Here is a 21673-nt window from a genome sequence, read left to right on the forward strand (position 1 = left end):
CCTGGCGGGTTGGAGCCGCTGAGCGCCCCAGGAGCGCGGCATCCCCGACCTCTCCCAGCTTCGCCGCGGCGTCCCTCTTAATTAATTAGTTGATTGATTGCTAGGGTTGTCCCCCTCCTTGCACTCTATAGAGGAGCCGCGGTCTCGCAGGGGCAGCTAGCAGGAGAGGAAGGGGGCAATGAAAATTCCCAGGGAGGACTGGCGCAGCTCTGCTCTGGAGACAGGCTCAGAGATGTGGGCTGGTTCAGCCTGGAGAAGAGAAGGCTCCAGGGAGACCTTAGAGCAGCTCCAGTGCCTAAAGGGGCTACAAGAAATGTGGGGAGGGACTTTTGACAGCGCCAGGTAGTGACAGGACACGGGGGAATGGCTTTAACCTGACAGAGGGGAGATTGAGATGAGACTTCAGGAAGTTCTTCCCTGTGAGGGTGCTGCAGCCCTGAACAGGTTACCCAGAGAAGCTGTGGCTGCCCCATCCCTGGCCCTGTTCAAGGCCAGGTTGGACACAGGGGCTTGGAGCAACCTGGTCTAAAAAGGTGTCCCTGCCCATGGCAGGGGGTTGGAACTGGATGAGCTTTAAGGTCGTCTCCAATCCAGCCCATTCTGGATCAGGCCTCTCTGCCCTGGGACAGGGTTGCCCAGCTCCTCCTATATATCAGTGTGTCTCTGCGAGCCTGTTAGGAGCCTGTTTAGGAGCGACAGCCCCCCTTTATTGGCAGATGGTGGGGTCAGGCTCCTCAGGGACCCACTGCAGCAGCACTGGTACCATTTATTCCATGACTGAAATCCAAATACAAAATAAGGACTGAGGGAAAGAGAACACCTGACCAGGGAAGACAGCAGAAGAGGATTGCCATGTCCCAGCAGCTCCCGAGCAAGTGTGAGAGATGCTGCTGGTCCTGCTAGCTGGAGCCAGCCTGCTCTGCCTTGATCACCTCGGTGGTGGGAGGGTGGGGCTCTTCACAGGCTGGAGGTGCCTCGTCCTGGGTCTTCACAGTTTGTTGCTTGGTCAACGTGGTGTAGATGGCCAGGGCCTGGAGGGAATGAGAGCACCATGGAGGACGAGATGAAGAGAGCAGGGTACCAGATCCCACTGGGCTGCCCCTTTCACACCCCACCAGGCAAGAAACAGGGTTCCTTCAATCACACTAACCTGTGCGACCATGTTGGTGACATCGCCAGTGTTGGAGGGCAGCAGGAGGGTGTTGGAGTCTTTTGCAAGATTGGAGAAGGCATTCACATATTGCTCTGCCACTGAGAGAGAGGCGGCAGCACTGCCATGCTGTGGACAGAGGGACAGGGTTCAGCACTGTGTCATGTACCACCAAGGGATCACTCAGACCCACACCCCTGGCTTGTCATGGTCCCCAGGACAGCAAACCCCTTGCTTGCTGGTTTTGAAGTGCCCAAGAGAAAGCCAGGTACCAGCTGTGGTTCTACCTGCCCAGCAACAAAACAATGGCTGCCCCAAGGAGCCATGACTCACCTGCTGTGCCAGAGCAGCTGCCAGTAGTTGAATAGCCTCTGCCTTGGCCCTGGCCTTGACCAGCATGGCATTGGCTTCTCCTGCAATGAACCACAGCAGAACGCATGTCAGAACTGCCACAAAGTACTTGCAAGGAGAAAATCAAGGCAATTTCACGCGTGCAAAACCTCCTCTTCCCCAACAGCAGTGTGGCTGTGCTCCTGCCACACACCTCCTGCTGCCCCAGGCTACGGGACAGCCACACACACAGCTTGAAGGCCCCAGCAGGGAAGGATCAGCGTGGCTGAGGAAGCCTGGCACACAAACAGTGATGCAATCTCTTCCCAGGAGCATCACCCCTCAGTACAGATGGCTATGAACCCCCAAATCCTAGCCTAGGTGCACTACCAGCAGCTTTGTTGATCTGTTCAGCTTTCTCAGCTTCTGATGCCAGGATCTGGGCCTGCTTCTGCCCCTCAGCCACGTTGATAGCCGATTCCCTCGTCCCCTCTGACTCCAGCACTGTCGCCCGCTTCCGTCGCTCTGCCTCCACCTGCAAACACAGGTCGGACACCACGGCCATGCTGGAGAAATCCCACCCAAGGGGCAAGACAAGAGACTTTTCCCTCTTGTTCCAGACCACACTCCTAGAGAGCCAAACCTGCATCTGCATAGACTCTTTCACACGTGGGGGTACATGGATGTCCTTGATCTCATAGCGCAAGCACCGGATGCCCCAGCAGTCTGAAGCCTGGTTGATGGCATCCACAATGTTGGCATTGAGGGACTCACGCTCCTGGGAGGCACAAAGAGAATGGCAGAGAGCAAAGAAGAGGTGCTTAGGATGAAACAGAGATCAAGGAGGAAATAGACGCCATCCCTCACAAGCCAAGGACAGCCAGAAAAACCCATCTCCTCAGGCATAAAGCAGCATCACATGCTTCCCACATCTCTTGAAGAGGTCACCGTTTCCTAAGGAGGGCAGGGTCCCAAACTGAAATTGCTGGGATACAAACACCTGGTGTACATCTGGATACAAACACTGTGCAGGAATGCCAACAGCTCCTGTTGCTGCTCAGCAAACACAGCATGAGGGTTGCAGCCCCCATGACCCAGGTCAGCCAGGTCATTAATTCTGGGCTTGAGCAAAGTGTCACTGCCTCAAGAGAAATGCAGCTGGACCAGCTGGGTCTGGGCACACATCACCCCCATCAGTCTTTCCAACTAATCCAAGGCAGGGTAAAAAATAGCTCCTGTTAGAAAAAAATAATCGAAACAGGACCCATCTCAAAGGATTCACTAATAGGTCAACTGGAAACAGAAGCCAGAAGCCCTCTAAGCAAAGGGCGTTTTGCTGTTAAGCCCATCAGCCTGCCCTGGGGCTGAGGGAGAGGCTGCTTCACAATCCACACCTCCCCAGCTCACCCGGAAGACTCTGTCGAGGGAGAGTTTGCCAAGTTCAGATCTCATGGTGGTCTGGGCCAGCTGGGTTACTGCGTACTCGGGATCTTCCACCCCATAGCTGGCCTGGAGAGCAGGAGCAAACAACAGAGTCAAATGGCAGTGCTGAGAAGGAACCTCCTGAACAAGGCAGCATGGGAAAACAAGAAACCTGCCACAGACACTCCTGCCAAAGAGAAGCGGAGTCTGGAGCCACAGGAGGGATTTGGGTGCTCAGCCCACCCGCCTCATGGGGCACATCAAGCCAGGCAGAGGGTAAGGTGTGTGCTGAGGGAAGAAGGGAGCCAGCTGAGCAGCACATCACACACAAACCATGCGAGGCACAGCTCAGAGGTTGCAAGTTTGGCAATACCTTGTAAGGGTCCATAACCCGCAAATAGAGCACACCATCGATCTGGAGGGTGACGTTATCTGGCAGGACAGAACAACACATCCTGTTTACTGTAGCAGCAAAGACAGAACATGGCAAGTCCCTCTCCCTCAGCAGAACCAGCAGAGCTGGGCAGGGTCATCCCTCTCCTTCCTGGTGTAAGGAGCAAGGCACAGAAGAGGGACTTGCTGAAAACAGATCTCCTTATCTAAGAGGCTTTGCAACAAGCACGTGCCTCAGAAAACACTGTATATCGACTGTTCTAATACACAAGAAGTCTCATGTTTCCAGAGCAAGACATTCCATGCCCTAGTTACCTTCATAAAAACAAAAACAGAAGAAAAACAAGACAAAACAAAACCGTAACACTAGAATTTTAACAGAGCTGCCCATTAACCTGATTTGAAATCTTTTTTTCAGAAACACAGAGGGGTTTTTGTGGTGCAAGACAGAAACACATCTAAAAACCAGGTTGCTACCTTAGTACATTCAACCCAGCACAAAGAGGCAGCTGCAGCCCAAGAGGGCAGTCAGGACCTCCTGGGTCCTGCTATATTGCAGTTGGCTATACTGCTGGTCCCTGCTCAGCACCAGCAGTATAACCCAGCAACAGGGCTGACTGCAGGAGCCTGGGCCATTTCCACTTGTCCCCACACCATCCCCTGCTTTCCCCAGGCGCAGCAGCAGGAAAGTGGCAGGACACAGAAGCTGTTCCTTACCCAGGGTGACAGCTGACTGCTCCGGGACGTTAATGACGATTTCTTTGAGACTCTGCACATAACGAATCCGATCCAGCAAAGGGATGAGGAAGTTCAAACCCTGGGAAAAGGGTGGGATTAGATGGCTGAGCCCTCTAATCTGTTCTCTTTTTCCCCCCAACAAAAAGCTGTACAAACAAAGTCTAAGTATGCTACAAGCTGCAGATACCGCAGGCAGAACAAACATGCTTTACATATGGAGGAAACTTAGGTTTCTCAGCGCTTTCAACACCCCACCAAGGGAAATTAGCCTACAGACAGATCTGGAAGAATAAGCTTGGAACCCCCGAATCCTCGCACAGCTTTAGGAACCTGCAGAATCCAGAAGAGGAGAAAAGCGTCTCCTTACAGGCTCTAGGATTCGGTGGAACTTGCCCATCCTCTCCACCACCCAAGCCTCTTGCTGTGGCACAAAGAGCACCCCAATATTCATAGGCAGGCTGGAGTTCAAGCGGTGCGGAGCTGGGGCCAGCCACGCTGCACGCTTCAGCTGATGGGAACGCTGCAGGAAGGAGAAAGAATGGGATTGAGACCGGCTGCACCTCAGAGCCCTGCACCACCCCTTCTTTCCCATCTGGGATCACTGCTTATAGCCCTAATACACCAGGGCAGCTCTGATTCCCCCAACAAGCCCACCCATGCTGTGTGAGGAACATGGGCTGCCCCCACAGGGCTCAGACCTGGGCCCCAGAGCCAGTGTGAGTGTCCCTGGGCTGTCCCCGCAGGCATGGGGGGCTCACCCCCATGCTGGAGCTTTCTCCATGTCCCCCCTTTCCTCACATCCCCACTCTGGGGGAGGAATAATGCCTCTCTGACACAGTCGGGGTGTGTGGGGGTCTCTTCTGCCCCACTCAGCCACTGTACCCTAAAAACAGAATGGTCTGGGTTGGAAGGGACCTTAAGATCACTCAGTTCCAACCTCCTGTCATGGGCAGGGGCACCTCACACTAGGCCAGGTTGCTCCAAGCCCCGTCCAGCCTGGCCTTGAACACTGCCTGGGATGGGGCAGCCACCGCGTCTCTGGGCACCCTGTGCCAGCGCCTCAGCACCCTCACAGGGAAGAACTTCTTCCTTATAATTAACCCGAATCTCCCCTGTTTGAACCCATCACCCCTTGTCCTAACACTACAGTCCCTGATGAAGAGTCCCTCTCAGCACCCTTGCAGCCAGCCCCCCTCAGGCACCCGAGGGCTGCCATGCGGCCTCCCTGGTCAGACCCATCCTCCCACCCCATTTCCCCTGTCCCTCCCCATCTCCTGCCCCGCTCCAGGACCCGCTTCCCCCCGGGGGCTCCCTCAGCTCTCCCCACTTAACCTTTCAGCCCTCCCGGCCCCTATACCCCACCCCACCGCTCCCCACGCCCGCTCCCCCCCGTGCCCATTCACCCCCAGGCCTCCTCTGCACCGCCCGCGGCCTCACCTGCAGCAGCCCGAGGCCTGGCGCGGCCCGGAGCGCGGCCCGCGCCAGCATCGCTCCAGCCGCTCGCCCTCCTTCCCTTCCCTTCCGCCCCGCCGCGCTGCCCCACCGCCCCGGAAGGCCTTCGGGAGCCACCGCCCCCCCTTCCGTGTGCACCGCCCGGGCCGCCGCGGTGGCCGCTGCCGCTGGTTCCGGCGGCAGGAGCCGGGACCGGGATCGGTTTCCAAACTGTTTATTAACTTAGACTCAAACACGGGGAGCTCGCCTTGCTCCATGTATCCCCAAAACCCCTCATGAAGGTCCGTCCCGACTCATGGTTGATGTCCCCTCTCCCCAGGGACTACCCAGGGCTCCTGACCGCCTTCCAGCACCCTCCAGCGCTGCCCCACGTCCCTGCCACGCATCATACAGAGGTGCAAGGCCCCGGTTCTTTGGCAATCTCCACCTCACCGCAGACCCCACATCCGCAGAGCCCAGGCCCCCATCCATGTCTCCTTGCCCAAGGACCACAGCAATGACCACCGGTTCCAGCCACAACCCCTTTGGGGTCTGGCTTGGCCTAAAAGGGGCCAGGCGACAGGCCCCAGCCTCCTCAGGCTGCTCCTTCCCTCCCGTGCCCAGCAGGCCTCAGCCTCTCGGAGGGGTTTAGCACAGCCCCAGTGCAGGAGTTGCACCATGGCTGGTGGTGGGTCACCCCCTCTTCCACAGCATCCACATCCCCATTCACCCTCCCCATCCCCAGCCACCCTCATGATCCCTGCTCCAAGCCCTGCGCTGCCGGGGGCCTCATCCATCACCGACGGGATGGGGAGAAGAACAGCACAGCACCTCTGACCCTCAGCACAAGCCTCCTCTGAGCTCCCAGCAACAATAAATACTAATAAATACAAACTCTTCCACACTTCCTGCTCCCAATCCTGGGGCCAGCGAGGGCAGCCTCACCCGGAGCCCCCAGCACAACTCTTCACTCCCCCCACAGCTACAGCCAAGTGTCCCAGGTGGGAGCAGCGCTGCCAGAAGGGCTCGGCCATGTCCTTGGAATGCCAGGGCTGCTCCACAAGCCTGGTTGGTAATGCCAGCCCTGCACGGCAGCACTTGGGGCAGGTGATACTTCAAGGCAGTGCTTGCTTGCTGGCCCTTCACTCATCACTGCCCAAAGTGCTGGGCTGGAGGCTCTCCAGTGGCTCTGGAGGGTGCAGAAGGTCAGGCCCGGGGTGAGTAGCAGGGGTTCCTCGGCATCTCCGTGAAGGATTTCAGTTCATAGGGGATGCCCGAGTCAACCTCGATGGACTTGCGGGAGAAAAGCAGCCGGATGTCGTCATGAAGGTAGATCTTCCCTGACTTGGAGCTGTGAAACCTGCGTGGAGACAAGAACAGGGACGTCAGGGTACCGGGCATGAGCAGGACAGCTTCGGTGGGAGGCACAATCCCCTCACCTCCTTTAACCCCTGGTCAAGGTGACCATGCTCCAGTTGCATTCAGAGGGACAGAGACCCTTGGGCAGGGTCCCTGCTCCTCTCCAGGTCCAGGGGAGGGTCTCAGCCTGCCATCCCCCTTGCTTTGAGCTGCAGGCTTTGCGGAGACAGGGACACATGGGTGCGGAGCCATGGGGTGACCGTGGGGCACGCATCCCTCCATGCCCTACCTTAGGTGCATCAGGTAGCACAGGACCCTGCGCGGTGGGCTGGTGCCTGATGGGTCCCTGGGGGCCATGGTGGCCCCTTCTTCCTCCCCCACGGGCACCAGGAAGATGCGGTGGCGTAGGAAGGTCATGTGGTTGGCAGGCATGTCCTGGAAGTCGTATGTCACCAAGAACATCTTCACCACAGTCTTGTTGGGGTTAAATAAGGTCTGGGGGGAAAGGGGTAGGGAGTGAGATTGGGAAGGATATAGGGATGGATCCACAGGGCAGGGCTGGGGTATCTGCGGCCAGCACCAGCACCAAGGGTCCAGAAAGCCCCGCACCAGCCCCAGAGGGCATAGCCTGAGCCCACAGGTCAGTCCTTTCCACCCACCTCCACTCCTGTGATCGCATCGCATTCCATCCCCACTGCACAAGATCCTGTCCCTCCTCACCATCTTCCTCCTTCCCTGCATCTCCCATCACCTTGTCTCCCTGCCAGCACCGCAAGGACCCCATGCTCACCTCTGTTGTACTTTCTAGGTGACCACATATCACAGAAGCACAGAATGGTTTGGGCTGGAAGGGACTTAAGCTCACCCAGTTCCAACCCCCTGCCATGGGCAGGGACACCTTCCACTAGACCAGGTTGCTCCAAGCCCCATCCAACCTGGCCTTGAACCCTGCCAGGGATGGGGCAACCACAGCTTCTCTCACAGCGCCTCAGCATCCTCACAGGGAAGAACTTCTTCCTTATATCTAACCTAAATCTCCTGTGTCAGTTTAAAGCCATTCCCCCTTGTGCTATTACTAGAACATTTCTCTCTAAAAAGTCCCTCTCCAGATTTCTTGTAGGCAGACTACCACCTCTGCACAAGCTTTCTGACTGCTGCCCTGCCAAACAATGTGATGGAGTACATCCACCCGGGGGGGGGCAAGCAGAGCCCAACCATTGCCCTCCCCACTGCCGTGGAGAGGAGAGGGGAGAGGGGAGAGAAGAGGGGAGAGGGTAGGGGAGAGAAGGGGAGAAGAGAGAGAAGAGAGAAGAAAGGAGAGGAGAGGGGAGGGGAGGGAGGAGGCCAGGGAAGGACTCACCACTTGGATGGTTCCAGCTTTGGGGACACTGTAACCCTTCTTTCCCAAGGCCTCCAAGTCAATCACTCCCTGGGGCAAAAGAAACAGTGTGTGAGAGAGGGAGAAACCTCGCTGGAAGCCCAGCATGGGGCTAAGAGCTCCTCTTGCTGGGAACGCCTGGCACAAGGCAGCAAGGATGCCCATCTCAGCCCTTCTTCAAACCAGGGGACAAACAAGCAGCAATACAGAGGTTATGGAGAAGCAACAGCCATGATACGGCTGGGCAGCAGCCTGCCTGTTACTGTGCCTGCATGTCCTGGTTTTAGCTGTAACAGGGGTTTTTTTATACTTCCAGTATCTGGTGCAGGGCTGTGTTTTGGCTTCAGTCTGAGAACAACGACACTGATAACACATGGATGTTTTGGTTGTTGCCAAGTAGTGTTTATTCTGATTGAGGACTTTTCAGTCTCATGCACTGCCAGTGCTGTAAGCAGCCAGAAGGGAGCAGAGACAGACACCCGATCCAAAGTAGCCAAAGGGGTATTCTGTACCACAGCTCATCATGCCCAGTATAGAAACTGGGAAGGGTCACCCAAAGGGCAGATCACTGCTTGGGTTGGGCTGGGTATCGCTCGGTGGATGGTGAGCAGTTGTATTGGGCATCACTTGTGTTCATTGGGTTTTTTCCTTTCCCTTTTTAGTTTTATATTCTCTCTCCTAGTTATTTTCTTCTATTATTATTATCATCATTATAATTATTTCTATTATCATCATCATTATTATTACCATCATCATCATTAGTAGTACTAGTAGTTTTAGATTATGCCTTAGTTCCTGGACTGTTCTTATCTCAACCTGTGGGGTTTACATTCTTTCAATTCTCCTCCCCATTCCACCCAGAGGTGGGAGGGAAGAAGGGGGAGCAAGTGAGTGGCTGTATGGTTCTGAGTTACCATCTGGGTTTAAACCACTACACTGCGAGAGGTTCCCTCTTCTTTCCCTCTTTGCTCTTGTGGGTTAAGCACTGCTCCCAGCACAGCTGGTGGTCTTCTCAGGCAGGCGGTGGCTTGATCCATGCTATCCAGAGAGGTGCATCCGCAGGTTCCTGGTGCCCGGGTACAGCCCCCACTCATCTCCCCCATGGTCCCAGCCCTTCCTCATCTGCATACCAGGAAAGGCGAGGGCGCGCTGTGTTCGGAGACATCGAAGTAGGTGACATCAACGGGCAGCGTGGCGTGCTGGGGGCAGTAGGAGCCACTGGCACCAATCTCTGCTGTGAACCCCTCGATCCTCCCCGACGGTGCAAAGCGCCCTTTCAGGATGGACTCCTGAGAGAGGAAGGGGGTGTTAGGGACACTCAAACACCAGCCCTGCCTCTCGCCTCAAAGCGGCAGGTGAGATCACCCCCATCCCTGCTGCAACTACAACTCTGCTTGCTCTCATGTGTCCAGACACTACCTGTAAGGGGCCACGGCTGCTCCCTCTGACACAAAGCCATCCACCTCACACAGAGAAGCAGGAAGAGCAGCAGCTATCTCAGCAGGGTCCAGGTACCCTTTATTTCACTTTATTTCAATTATCAAACTGTTCTTATCTGAACTCGCAGGTTTTACCTTCCTATGATTCTCCTCCCCATCCCACCCTGCGAGGGAGAGGGGAGTGAGAAGTGAGCAAGTGGCTGCATGGTGCTCAGTTGCCGCTGGGCTTAAACCACAACAAGGCTTTGGGGACACTCAGCCCAGCCCCACACCAGGGCTCTGGTCAGGTTCAGCCTCTCATGCCCATCACCAGCCTAGCCTGGAGCCCCTGGGTGGGTGCTGTTACCTCAAAGTTGCCAAGCAGAGCATGGCTGATGGTGGTGGTGGCCCAGGGCGCTGAGGTGGACCTGGTGCCCCTCCGGAGGCTGCTCCGGAGATGTCGCCTTTGAAACAGGAGAGAACATTTGTGTCGGACTGGAAAGCTGCCCATGTCCCTGGGGATCCTTCTCCACATCCCCAGTACCTTTCTTTGGTGGAAGTTAAACACACCTTTTCCTACCCCTCAGGAGCAGAAGAAACTCCCCACCGCCCCATAGCCTGAACCTCCCATGGGGCTGCAGGGTGCTGGGGTGTCCGGGCATCCCAAGCCCCCATGTCCATCCCACAGGGCTGCCAGGACACTCACGATTTGAGGCGCAGCTCGCTCTTCAGCCTCCTCCCAACTGCAGTACAGTCCACAGAGCTCTGGAGGGGGCACAGAAGTGAGAACCACTTTAGGGCAGCAACCAGGGACTGACCCTGGGAGGTGCCATCAACCCTTGCCTTGCCTCACAGCTCCAGGAGGATGGGACAGGCTCTCATCCATGGGGAGCTGCCTCTGGCCTCTGCAGGGGTGGGGTGTCTGGTGGGGACATGCAGCTGCTCAAACCCCAGAGTGGCTCTGCTGGGGATGAAGGTGTTGGTATCCAAGCTGAGGGTGCATCACACAACTCCCACCTTGCAAAGCAGGTCTTGGGACCAGCCCCAGTGACAAGACACCCCCATAAGAGCCATGCAGTGACACCCCTTGTACCTCCCAGGGAATGGTAACACGTACAATGAAGCTCCCTGACCAGCCCAGGAACAGTCCTGTCCCCCGGAGATTCATGCAAAGTAGTGCCACCAGGCAGGGGGTCGTGATGCCCACCCCAGACCCCTACAGCTTTAGGGTGTGGGGTTAAAGCCAGAGCCACACTGCAGCCTCCTTTTAAAGACATCCCCTTTTCAGGGGTTTTCCCTTCTGGAAGCCACACAAAGGGCAGCACAACACAAAGGGATGATGGCGCTGGCTGGCATGACCAGGCAGGAAAACCGAGGGAAGCTGCTGGAGGGCAGTGCTGGGGGCAGCGGGGCTGGGGGACAGGCACCACAAAGGGCACACGGGCAGTGATGGAGCTGTGTCCCATGGATGGTGTATCCCAGCTCCAAGCCAGGGAAGCTCTGCTGTTGGGCCCTCCAGGGGTTGCCAGCACTGTGGGATGCCCCAGGGAAAGAGAGGAGTGTGCCAGCTCTGGTATAAGCCTGCTGCAGCCTCATCCAGCAGCACACAGTGAGGGCAAGGAGCTGGTCAGGAGCGGTGGGTAAGCAGGGAGGAGTCAAAGGCAGCTCCTTGGCTGCCAGGCTGGTTGCAAACCTCTGGAGTCTGCCCCGTTTCCGAGAGCTGGTGGCACCCTGGGGCTATGCCATGTGCATCCCAGAGCCACGGAAAAGACAGTGGCATCTCTGCACACAGCACTGGCGCTCACGCTCCTTGGTGAGAGCATGTCCAGTCCCGCTCCCTGCCACCAAACCCCTGTCCTGATGGATATCATGGCCAGGGACCCAAGCCATCCCACACCTCTGCTTTCTCCATCATCATGTAGGCAGAGGATAGCCACTCTTCCCAAGCCTTCTGGTGAGTCCAGCTTAGCCCGAAGCTGTCAATAGTGAGTGTGGCCCCATGCTATCTGTCCATGTGTCACGGGGGTTCATGTCCTGTCCGAGCAAGGCTCTCCAGGCTAAAGGGCTGGATGCAAGCAGAGGATGCAGCAACTCCAAGGCGTCAGAAGCTGATGATAACCTACAGACTGTGTGTGAGCTGCCTTGCTCACACCAGTGCTGCCGCACTGAGACAGTCAGGCCATGGTGCCACAGTGGCCCACACTGCCATGAGGACAGCGCTAAGCTAAGGGTGTCCTCAGGTCATTCCCTGCATTCCCCCCATGAATGATGCTCACCTTGGCTGTGGGAAGCAGGTGATTCCAGAAAGGAGCCCCCTTGGCATCAGTGCTGCGGCAGGCTGTGGGCACAGGATGGCACGGCAGGACCCTCTTCTTCCTTACTGGTGGGGACAGGCTCTCATCCTCGGAGCAGGACTCGGCCACAGCCTCACCAGCGGGCAGCAGCTTCCTCTTGGCTGGGCAGCTGCTGGCACTGAACTGGCTGCTCCCACAGGGTGTCTTGTCCAGGGAGCCCAGGTTGCTGGGCTCAGGGCCGAGTGCTGTCTGTGGAGCTGCTGGCTCCTTGCACCCATTGGGCACTGCTGAGCATCCCTCTTCTCCACTAGCCCTGCTGCTGTGTGCCGGGCTGCTCTCCAACTTCTCTTCCTTCCCACCAGAGTCCAGCCGGGCTGTGTGTGCAATATTGTGCAAATCAAGGTGAAGTAAGCTGTGGCCACTTGCCCGCTCTCCATTCTGCCCATAGTCTATGGGCTGATCCCCAGAAGAGACAAGGCAATCGTCTCTCGTGTGCAAAGTACTGCAGGCAATGTGCTGGGGCCAGGAGGAAGAGGAGACATCCTGCAACTTGTCCTCTCTGCTGGCCTTGGGGCTGTGGATAGGGCTGCTCTCACACCGGTGCTCCACTACCCGCAGCCCGCTGTGGGAGAAGTGCTGTGCAGAGCCGCACAGGGAGAGCTCCTCCACCAACAGACCATCCTCAAAGGTATCATCATCATCCAGGCAAGCCTGCCCAGGGTCCACATCGCATTTGCCATCCACCCCTCCGACACCCCATTGAGTTCGTCTGGGGTCTCGCCCTCCCTCTGTAGTTCGCTGCTCGGGGTATCCCCTTTTGACAGCCGTCCGGCTGCCTGCCTGCTGCTCTGCGCTCCCCGAGGAGCTGGAGAGATGCGAGAAGATAGAGACCTGATAAACCTTCTGGCGCTTGATCTCTGTCTCGTTGTAGCCCATGAGGATGCTGCGGTGGGTGCAGTGCTGCGAGGAAGCCTCCAAGGGTGCCTCTCCACTGGGCTGGGGCAGGCTGGGGTCTGCACTGCGCTCCGGGGGCAGGGACGTCTCCGCGTGGATGTGCCGCATGGAGCCTCACTTGCCTGGACCCCGAGCGGAGCCGGAGTCACAACAGCCCATGCAGTAGCAGAAGGGAGACTGTAAAGTGCCACAGGTCAGGGTATGAGGACAGGGGTGGGAGCTGGACCTCCCCTCACTCAGGATGCGTGGGTGAGCCCTCCACTATAGGATACACTGCAGCACAGCATCTGGAAAGAGAGAGCAGGAGGATGGGAGTCAGCCTCGGATACTGTGCTCATTTGGGCTTTTGGTCATGAGGGACCTACAGGGGCACAGACAGGACCTTGCACAGCCCCACCGCCGCTCCCGGAAAGGGAAGAGCAACCAGGGTGCTGTGGCTCTCCTGCAGCGCCACCCATCTGCAGGACCAGCACTTCCTCCCCAGCCTGGGCACACAGAGGAGGCTGGGGACTATGAGGGACAAGCCCGGACAAGTGGGGAGAAGGAAGCCTGCCCTCTGCCAGGGACGTGCTTGCACTGTTCCAGGGAGCAGGAGTCAGGCAAGTCAGATCAGTCCCAGGGGCTCCGGCCTGTAATCACCCCTTTGGGAAACAGCAACAAGGTCTCCCCGTGCTCGACAAGAAGGCCTGTCCTGGCCACATGAGCTGACCTAGGCAGGGCTGTACCCCCCACACATAGGACAGGAACCTGGCATAACATCACAGTTATCTCTGCCACCTTGGAGCAGGGGCCTCCACCACCTCAGCTAGCATCTGGGTGGTACCAGGGGCTGCAGAACCCACCATGGGCTCCTGCCCTGAGGGTCTGACCTCCCCCATGAGGCATAGCCCCTCACTTCTGATTTTCAGCCCAGTCTGAGAGCTGTGAGGATCCTGACCACGAGTTTTCTGGCATGATAAGTACTGAAATGGCTGCAGGAGCTGAGGAGATGCAGCACAAGTCACTGCAGAGCCTGACAAACTGCCTGTGGCAGCTCTGCCCTTTGTCCACACAGCTTTGCCTGCTCTTGTGGAGCAAAGGCTTAGGGGCAGGTGAGCAACAGGGAAATCAGCTCTCTGAGTGGGTCAAGGCTATCTGGTTCAGGCTGTGCGTGGTATTTTGACTCCACCTTGATGGGGATGGGAAAGTGGCAGGGCAGGCTGGATATAAATTCTTGAAGGGAAGGTGCAATGAAGATAGAGCCAGGTTTTTCCTAGTCATGTCCAGTGATGGGACCAGAGGCAGAAGGCACTGGAACACAGGAGGTTCTGTCTGAACATCAGGAAACATTCTCTGTATTGGGAGCATGACCAAACACTGCAACAGGCTACCTAGAGAGGATGTGGAATCTCCATCCTTGGAGACTCCAGCTCTAAGTTCACAACACAAGAGGGATGTGGAGCTGTTGGAGCGAGTCCAGAGGAGACCGTGGAGATGCTCTGAGGGCTGGAGCAGCTCTGCTCTGGAGCCACGCTGAGAGAGCTGGGTTGGTTCAGCCTGGAGAAGAGAAGGCTCCTGAAGGGGAGACCTTAGAGCAGCTCCAGTGCCTAAAGGGGCTACAGGAAAGCTGGAGAGGGGCTTTGGACAAGGGCCTGGAGGGACAGGGCAAGGGGAATGGCTTTGAACTGGCAGAGGGGAGACTGAGATGAGCTCTTAGGCAGAAATTCTTCTAAGAACTTAGGAGTTTAAGAAGTTCTTCTCACCACTTCTTCCTAAGAAGTGAGGGTGCTGAGGCACTGGCACAGGGTGCCAGAGAAGCTGTGGCTGCCCCATCCCTGGTAGTGTTCAAGGCCAGGCTGGATGGGGCTTGGAGCAACCTGGTCTAGTGGAAGGTGTCCCTGCCTGTGACAGGGGGTTGGAACTGGATGAGCTTTAAGGTCCCTTCCAACACAAACCATTCTGTGATTCTATGAGACATTCAAAAGCTGTCTGGACATGGTCCTGGGCACTGGCTCTGGGTGGCCTTGCTTGAGCAGAGGGACCAGATCACCTCCAGATATCCCCTCTGTGTAACCCCACGGTGCAGCCTGTCCTGGCTGCCCCACACTCACCTCTCTGCAGCAGAACCGCAGGTTGCTCCGGATTAACTTCCCTGTCCCGCAGGGGGTGGCTGTTGGCACAATTAGCTGAAGACACCAGCCAGCCAGGCACCCCCCAGAAGCGGCGTGGCTGCCGTGGAATGGCTCCCACCATCACGGTGTGCCTCTGAACTGCCACACTGTCCTCTCCAGCTCTTCGGTTTCCACAGTGGCTCTGAGGGAAGGAAAGCAGGAGATGCAGAGCTGGGGTGGTTCAGATGCTTTCCAGAGGGGCAGGAGGGTGACGCCTGTTTGCAGGGTCACACAGACAAAGAAGGCAGCATTGAGGCTCAGTCTTTCCCAGCATCCCAAACCCAAAGGCCACATACATCTTGGCCATCTCAGGCAGTGCTATCACCCTGATTTCCATTTAAACCACAAATACTTCAAGCTAAGCTGTGAACTCTCATACCTGGCTCATGTTTTACATCCCTTTTGCATGCCTTCCTGTATAAACGCTGTGCATATGAACAGATGCCTGCTCTAGCAACCACTTCATGCCTTGCTTCCCAAGACACTGCAGATCACCAGCAACCTCTAGGCCTCCAGCTAGCTGCTGGTCTCATGTCCACCTCCTGCCTCTTGCACCCACAACATCAAAGGGCGCTTTCTGGCCCTACAAACAAGAAGAACTTTGCAAACGTTTTCTTCCAGTTTGAGATGCCTGGCAGGGAAGGCAGAAACCAGGAGCCTGACAGCCCTGAGCCATGACAGCCCCCCACCAGCTTCCCCCAGCTCAAAGACAGAAGTCCTTTCATGTGCACAGCACTCACCTGCTCAGATGTGTCCTTGATGCACAACAGAGATTTGCAGATTCAACACAGCTCCCCTGCAGTCACAATCCATCAGCACCGCAGCTTTGATGCCTGGAAGAAGGCAAGGAAGAGAGTCAGCTTGGGCAGCAGGTTGTGGTACAACACCCTCAGGGTGGGCAGGAGCCCTCAGGCACTCCACGATCAGCCCCGCTGTGGCAGGGGCAGCCCATGAGCTCTGATGGCCCAGGAACCTCCATGGGAAAGAGGAAATGCTGCCCATCCTGGGGATTGTGCCCTCCCTTCCCCTGCGGCCTCAGTGTGGTGCTCACTGTAGCGGCCATCCAGAGCCAAGCCACCGTTGGTCCCACTGGGCATCCCACCCCAGCACCAAGCACTGCTCAAGGCTGGAAACAGCAGGGCCAGGCAGATGATCAAAATCCCTGAAGGGATGCTCAAAGGCACTGATCACCCAAGTGCAGCCCCTTTCTGGTAGCATGCTCCAGTTCCGCTTCCCGTCATCCTGCAGGTGTGAAGACAGCTTCAGTACGGTCACTCACTGTGCTCGCTGCCTGACCTCACCTGCACCAGGAAATGGGCTGTTCTTTTGTTACATTCTCAACAGGATTTGTAATCATCAGACAGGCATGCTCAAAGTCAGCCAGCCCAAAAGGCATCACCAACACTGCTGGTGTCGTAGTTTAAACCCAGCTGGTAACTCAGAACTACGCAGATGCTCGCTCATCCTCCCCTTTCCTCCCTCCCACTTTGGGTGGGATGGGGAGGAGAACTGAAAGAATGTAAATCCAACGGGTTGAGATAAGAACAGTCTAGTAACTAAAGTATAATGTAAAACTACTAATACTAATAATGATAAGGGAAATAACAAGGGGAGAGAATATGAAACTAAAAGGGGAAAGGATAAAACCCAATAAACAGCAGCGATTCACAATACAATTGCTCACCACCCACTGACTGATACCCAGCCCAACCCAAGCAGTGATCTAGCCCTTCTGGGTAACTGCCCCCCAGTTTCTACACTGGGCATGACGTGCTGTGGTATGGAATACCCCTTTGGCTAGTTTGGGTCAGGGGTCCTCTGCTCCCTCCTGGCTTCCCCTCCTCCCTGGCAGAGCGTGACAGACTGAAAAGTCCTTGATCAGGGTAAACATTACTGAGCAACAGCTAAAACATCCGTGTGTTATCAGTGTTGTTCCTAGGCTGAAACCAAAACACAGCCCTGCACCAGCTACTGAAAGGAGAATAATAGCTGTTACAGCTGAACCCAGGACAGATGGGAAAGGCACTGCTAGTGACCAACCACAACAGAAACACAATACACCAGCTCCTGAGGAGCACTTGCAGCAGGGGAAATCAATACCATAAACCTCTGGTCCAAAACCTCAGCAAAAACCCTTTGTAAAAGATCGGCTGCTCATGGCACCCTACATGGGGCCTGTACCAGGGCAGGTAGAAAAGCAATTGAGTGCCCAAATGGGCAGACACCAAGGTGATGACAGGCTGTGCTCTGCTTGCCTGGAAGGCTCCTGCTTCCCTCCTCTATCCCTGGGGGAGACTGGTACTGCATTTGCATGGCACAGTCAACCACTGGGAAGCAACATCAGCACCGGCAGCAAGAGTCAGCACAGTGCAGAAGGAGAAAGCCACATCCTTCCTGTGCGTGTCTATGCTGGGACAAGTAAGTGGTTTCACCTGTGTTCTTTCTTTGTCCCTCTGCAGCCACAGACCTTTGCTCCCGAGCAGCAGCTGCCTTTCAGAAGAATGGGTCCATGAGGAGGGGCTGAGGCACTATAAATCCATCCCAGCTGAGATCTCAACACCCCTCACCAGGTGATGCTAGCACTAGGCAGCAGTGTGCTCACCTAGGACAAGGGGCTGCACCATATTATGCCAGCCCAGCAGGAACCACACAGCCAAGAAGGAGAGGGGCAGTCATTACAAGAGGGCAAATAATCACCCTTGGTGCAAGCAGAGCACAAGGCAAGAGAAGAGGCAATAGAAGCTGCTGGAAACAGACTGCCTGGAGGATAAATCGCAGCTCTGTTGGTTCTATCTGAACCCAAGGAGAAGGAAGGAAATCTAACCAGCGCAAGTGCAAACCCAGAAGCTCACTGGCACAGGCTAAGAGCAGAGCTTGAGAAGTGCCAGCAGGCAGAAAGTTTCCATTACAACCCTGAAGAATGGCAGCACTAGCAGCAATGCTGCCACCAGAGAAGGGTTTCCCCACAGCATGAGAGACCAGGTATACCACCATGAGGAGAGAGACATGTGAGACTGGGGACACGGACTACCTCCAGCACCGTGCCTAGAAGAGGTGGTAATCCTGCAGAGAAGCTGGTTAGAGAGATGCTCAAGGAGCAAGCTGTGCCTGAAGGGAAAGGTGGCCCACGTGGACGTGGCTCTGGCAATGTCTGTGATTCAGGTTGAAGAGAAAGAAGCTCACACTTGCTGGGATTGAGAGAGGGAGGGAGGATGAAGAGGGAAGGAGCATCCCTGTTTCACTCAAGGGCAAGTGCTGCTCTTTAGCGGTCCTCAGGATGCCCCCTGCTGTGCCAGATTTATGCAGCCACAAAGCCTCGCTCAGTGCTGGCCCCTGTGCTGACAATAGAGAAGAAGACCAAGATGGGGCAAGAGGCATTGCCCGTGTCAGGAGTGCGAGCTCCTATAAACCACCTTTTAGAAACAGCTTCTACAGAGACAGACCCAACACCTCCCTCTGCCCTTTAGCACCCATGTCCATATTGCGAGGTGCTGCTTCTGCCCTTCCTCCCATGGGGTGCAGAAGCCCCTGGGGGCCCTCTCCGCAGGGTACCTTGGTGGGTCTCCAGGCTGCCGCAGGCTCCTGAGGGGCTGAGGTCTGCCCAGCAATGTTAATGCCTCCCAGCCTCACGCTCAGGTGCCGCAGGGACTGAGCCCTCCCGCTTGGCTGAGCCAGGATAACACAATGAAACCTCTCCCGGGAGCTGGGGGAGCAGGAGCGGAGCTCCCGGGCTGGGGACTCACCCCTGCTCCCTCTGATGCCTCACGTCTTGGCATGGATCAGCTCCGCACACCTTGCCCCGGTGCCCCACGTGCCGGCTGCGATGCTGACAATAGCCCGCGGCTGGGAACGGGGGCTCGCAGGGTCTGCAGGCAGATCCTGCTATGCAACAGCCACCTGTGTATGGCTTTTCCCCACGTCCAACCCACCCTCCGCACCAGCCAAGCCTCCCCTCCATGCTCCGCTGCCCCTCTTCCCAGGAAAGCACAATCAAAGAATGAAAAGCAGCTTGAAATCCAGCATGACAATCGGGCAGCTCTCCAAAGCAGGCAGCATCCCCCTGCCCACCCAGCACCAGAGCAGGATCAAACCTCAAGCGATACAGCCCTCGGCTGCCCAGCTCCAGCCTTCGAGCCCAGGAAACCTGCAGCAGGCAGGGCAGGGAAATCCCATTCAGCAGCCGCTCACGGAGAGGATAGCCCAGGTTGAGGACAGACCTTTGTCTCTGCCTGCCTGTCTCGCTCGCTGGCTGCTGGAGGAGGAAGAGAGGGGCGGTGGGGGACAGCGAGCAGAGATAACACCCCTAGGAGGGATGTCACAGCCCACGTTAATCACTTGGAATTCCAGCCAGCACAGACCCGGGCGCCGCAAATATGGGCAGCAAATGGAGATGCTCAAAGCCCTGAAATAATTGGATCCTTTCACAAGAGCCGAGCTCAGAATCCAGCACAGGAATTCAGTCCCCGCTGGAAGTCGAGAGATCAAATACACCGAGAGGCAGGCGCAGCACAAGCAATCCTCAGCCACCGCCGGCTCCGGCTCCGCAGCCTCTGTTTCTCCTCTAATCTCAGGTACCTCCTCAGCAGGGAGCAAGGGCGAGGGAGGACGGCAGCAGAGCCGAGCTGGGCACCGGGCCCCTTCCCACCCAACTTACTCCACTTGTGGCAAGGTGCAGAAACGCTGCCAGCGCAAGAGAGGGGTTGCGAGGAGGAAACCGGTGACCTCGAAGCCTCGCTCGACCGGAGGAACAGCCCATGGAAAGGAGACCCCTGAAGGTGCCGAGTGGGTTCTGAGCCCTGCGAGGGAGATGCCCGTCCCGGCAGGGCTGCCATCCCGCATCACGCTCCCGGCGAGGCGCGCTTACGGCACATGGAGAGGCTCCTGCTTGCCGCCTCAACGGCAATGAAAAGGCACAGAGGCTTCTGCCAGAAAACAAAGAGGCAGCGGCAGAGCTGGGGGTGGGGAAAACTCCGCTGCCCAAGAGGATCCCTGCAGAGGCAGCAGGATGCTGCTGGGCTCCACTGTGGCTGTTCAGCCCGAGGTGGTACCCGCTTGCCCTGCGCAGGGAGCCCGGAGGGTGGGCCAGCCCCGCTTCCCTCCCCTGGGTAGAGCCGGGTGGGAAGTGCTGGAGGACACAAGCCAGACCCAGGACAACAGCTGGCCACACATTCCTCCAGGCTGGCTCTGCTTCATGGAAAGCTGTGTGTTTGCACCTCGGGGTATCTGCTGCTGACACCACTGCTCCCGGGGGAAGGAGCACTGAGCCTGCAGGGCTTTGCCACCAGGGAAACCTATGGACGCCAGTGGTGTGGTCCTTGCAGCGGTACTGTGGCCTCAGCATCACTCCGGAGCAACAAAGAATACACACAGAGTGAAATAAGCCCCCGGCCATCCAGGGACAGGGCTGTGTCAGCCAGCTCCATTCCCATCCTCCTGTCCCTCCCCAGGGGCAGTGTCCTGAGGGACATGGACCTTGGGCACTGGGCGAGGGCACAGAGCGGCTGCTCTGCTCCAGACCTTGGTGGCAACTGCCACCCACGGAAAGTTTTCCACCACTGGTGATTACAGCCATGTGCCTGTGCAGCCAGTCACAGGGTGGCCATGAGAAGGCAAACAGGTCCTGGCAGAGGGGCAGGGACCACTTCTGCTCTGTGCTTGCATGATGCCTGGGTCTCTGGCCACAACCAAGGCACCAACGCACATCATTTTCTGAGTTCAATATGAACATCTGTCTGAGGGAGCCACGCTCCAGGTCTAAGTAGGACTAGACCCCCACCACACTGAGTGATGTAGTATTAACAGTCCCTTTAATCTAATGTCCCCAAAGGAGTGATGCCCTGGGGCTGGTGTCTGAATCAGAAGCCCTGGGAACCCTATCCCAACTGGTTTAACTCAACACCAATGGAAAGGCAATCACGTGCTGGTAACTCCCATCTCATCAGCTCCCTGTGCCAGGCCGTACTATGTGGGAAGTGTGAACAGCCCAGCCGGCTCTCCATCATTATGAGCCAGTTACAGAAATATCAGCCTCTGACAGGGAGCTCCAGCAGCAAGGTGATGCTGTGCGAGCTGGGAGAAGACAGCACAGCAATTGAGTGATGGGACACTTTTTGCTCCCACCTCTGCTGTCTCCTCTCCAGTCACCACCACATACAACCACAGCCATCCACAGCCCCATCTTTCCTCCTTACCAAGACAACTCTTTTCGTACCCTGACCCTGTAGCTATCTACACTGCCCAATCCCAGATGTACGATACTTCACCTTCCCCACATCCTTCACAGGGCGGCTGGGCTTTGCATCCTATTTGTTCCCATCCCTTCCCCATACAGCTCTGCCAGCCCAATCCTCCTAGCACACACCACGCTAACAAGTCCCTGATGCCCATTTGGAAGAGCCCACAGCACTGTCACCTTTCCATACCTCCCAAAATGGTCACCAGGGCACCGCAGAGCAGCAGAGAAGGTCCTAAGGATGCTGCATTTCCCAGTCACCTTCGGGCACAGGCTCCAGAGCCATGGATGGGAAGAAGGAGCAGGTGAAGTGCCTGCGGTGGCGAGTGCAGCAAGGATTGTGCTTGCAGCATCTGCCTCATAGGATCTGCCTGTCCCCACCACAACCCCTCTTGCGATACGCTTCCTTTTACCATAGAAGCCC

At 56.7% G+C, this 21673-nt stretch overlaps 1 protein-coding gene across 7 annotated transcripts in view; it reads right to left on the reverse strand.

Moving 5' to 3' along the window:
• Window positions 1-746: 746 nt before the first annotated feature.
• The window catches only part of STOML2 (stomatin like 2), a 44686-nt gene continuing 23759 nt past the window's right edge, over window positions 747-21673 (reverse strand). For 4 of the 7 annotated variants that reach the window (XR_013958748.1, XR_013958750.1, XR_013958751.1 and 1 more), the window contains 10 exons: window positions 15758-15850; window positions 14958-15159; window positions 11896-13154; window positions 10326-10384; window positions 9987-10083; window positions 9332-9490; window positions 8184-8252; window positions 7113-7318; window positions 6360-6824; window positions 4474-4553 (listed from right to left, as the gene is read on the reverse strand). Coding sequence is in view for 1 of the 7 variants with exons in the window: in XM_080637759.1 (XP_080493885.1) it covers window positions 900-1031; window positions 1151-1279; window positions 1484-1563; window positions 1871-2015; window positions 2124-2258; window positions 2888-2989; window positions 3276-3334; window positions 4013-4112; window positions 4401-4553; window positions 5471-5521 (1086 nt within the window). In the remaining 6 variants the exon portion in view is untranslated. Of the gene's footprint in view, window positions 1032-1150; window positions 1280-1483; window positions 1564-1870; window positions 2016-2123; window positions 2259-2887; window positions 2990-3275; window positions 3335-4012; window positions 4113-4400; window positions 4554-5470; window positions 5582-6359; window positions 6825-7112; window positions 7319-8183; window positions 8253-9331; window positions 9491-9986; window positions 10084-10325; window positions 10385-11895; window positions 13155-14957; window positions 15160-15757; window positions 15851-21439; window positions 21512-21673 lie in introns of those variants that run through there. The other 3 variants (XR_013958753.1, XM_080637759.1, XR_013958749.1) reach the window with 3 other exon arrangements.

Source organism: Psittacula echo (genome assembly GCF_963264785.1).
Source record: "Psittacula echo genome assembly, chromosome: Z".
NCBI lineage: Eukaryota > Metazoa > Chordata > Aves > Psittaciformes > Psittacidae > Psittacula > Psittacula echo.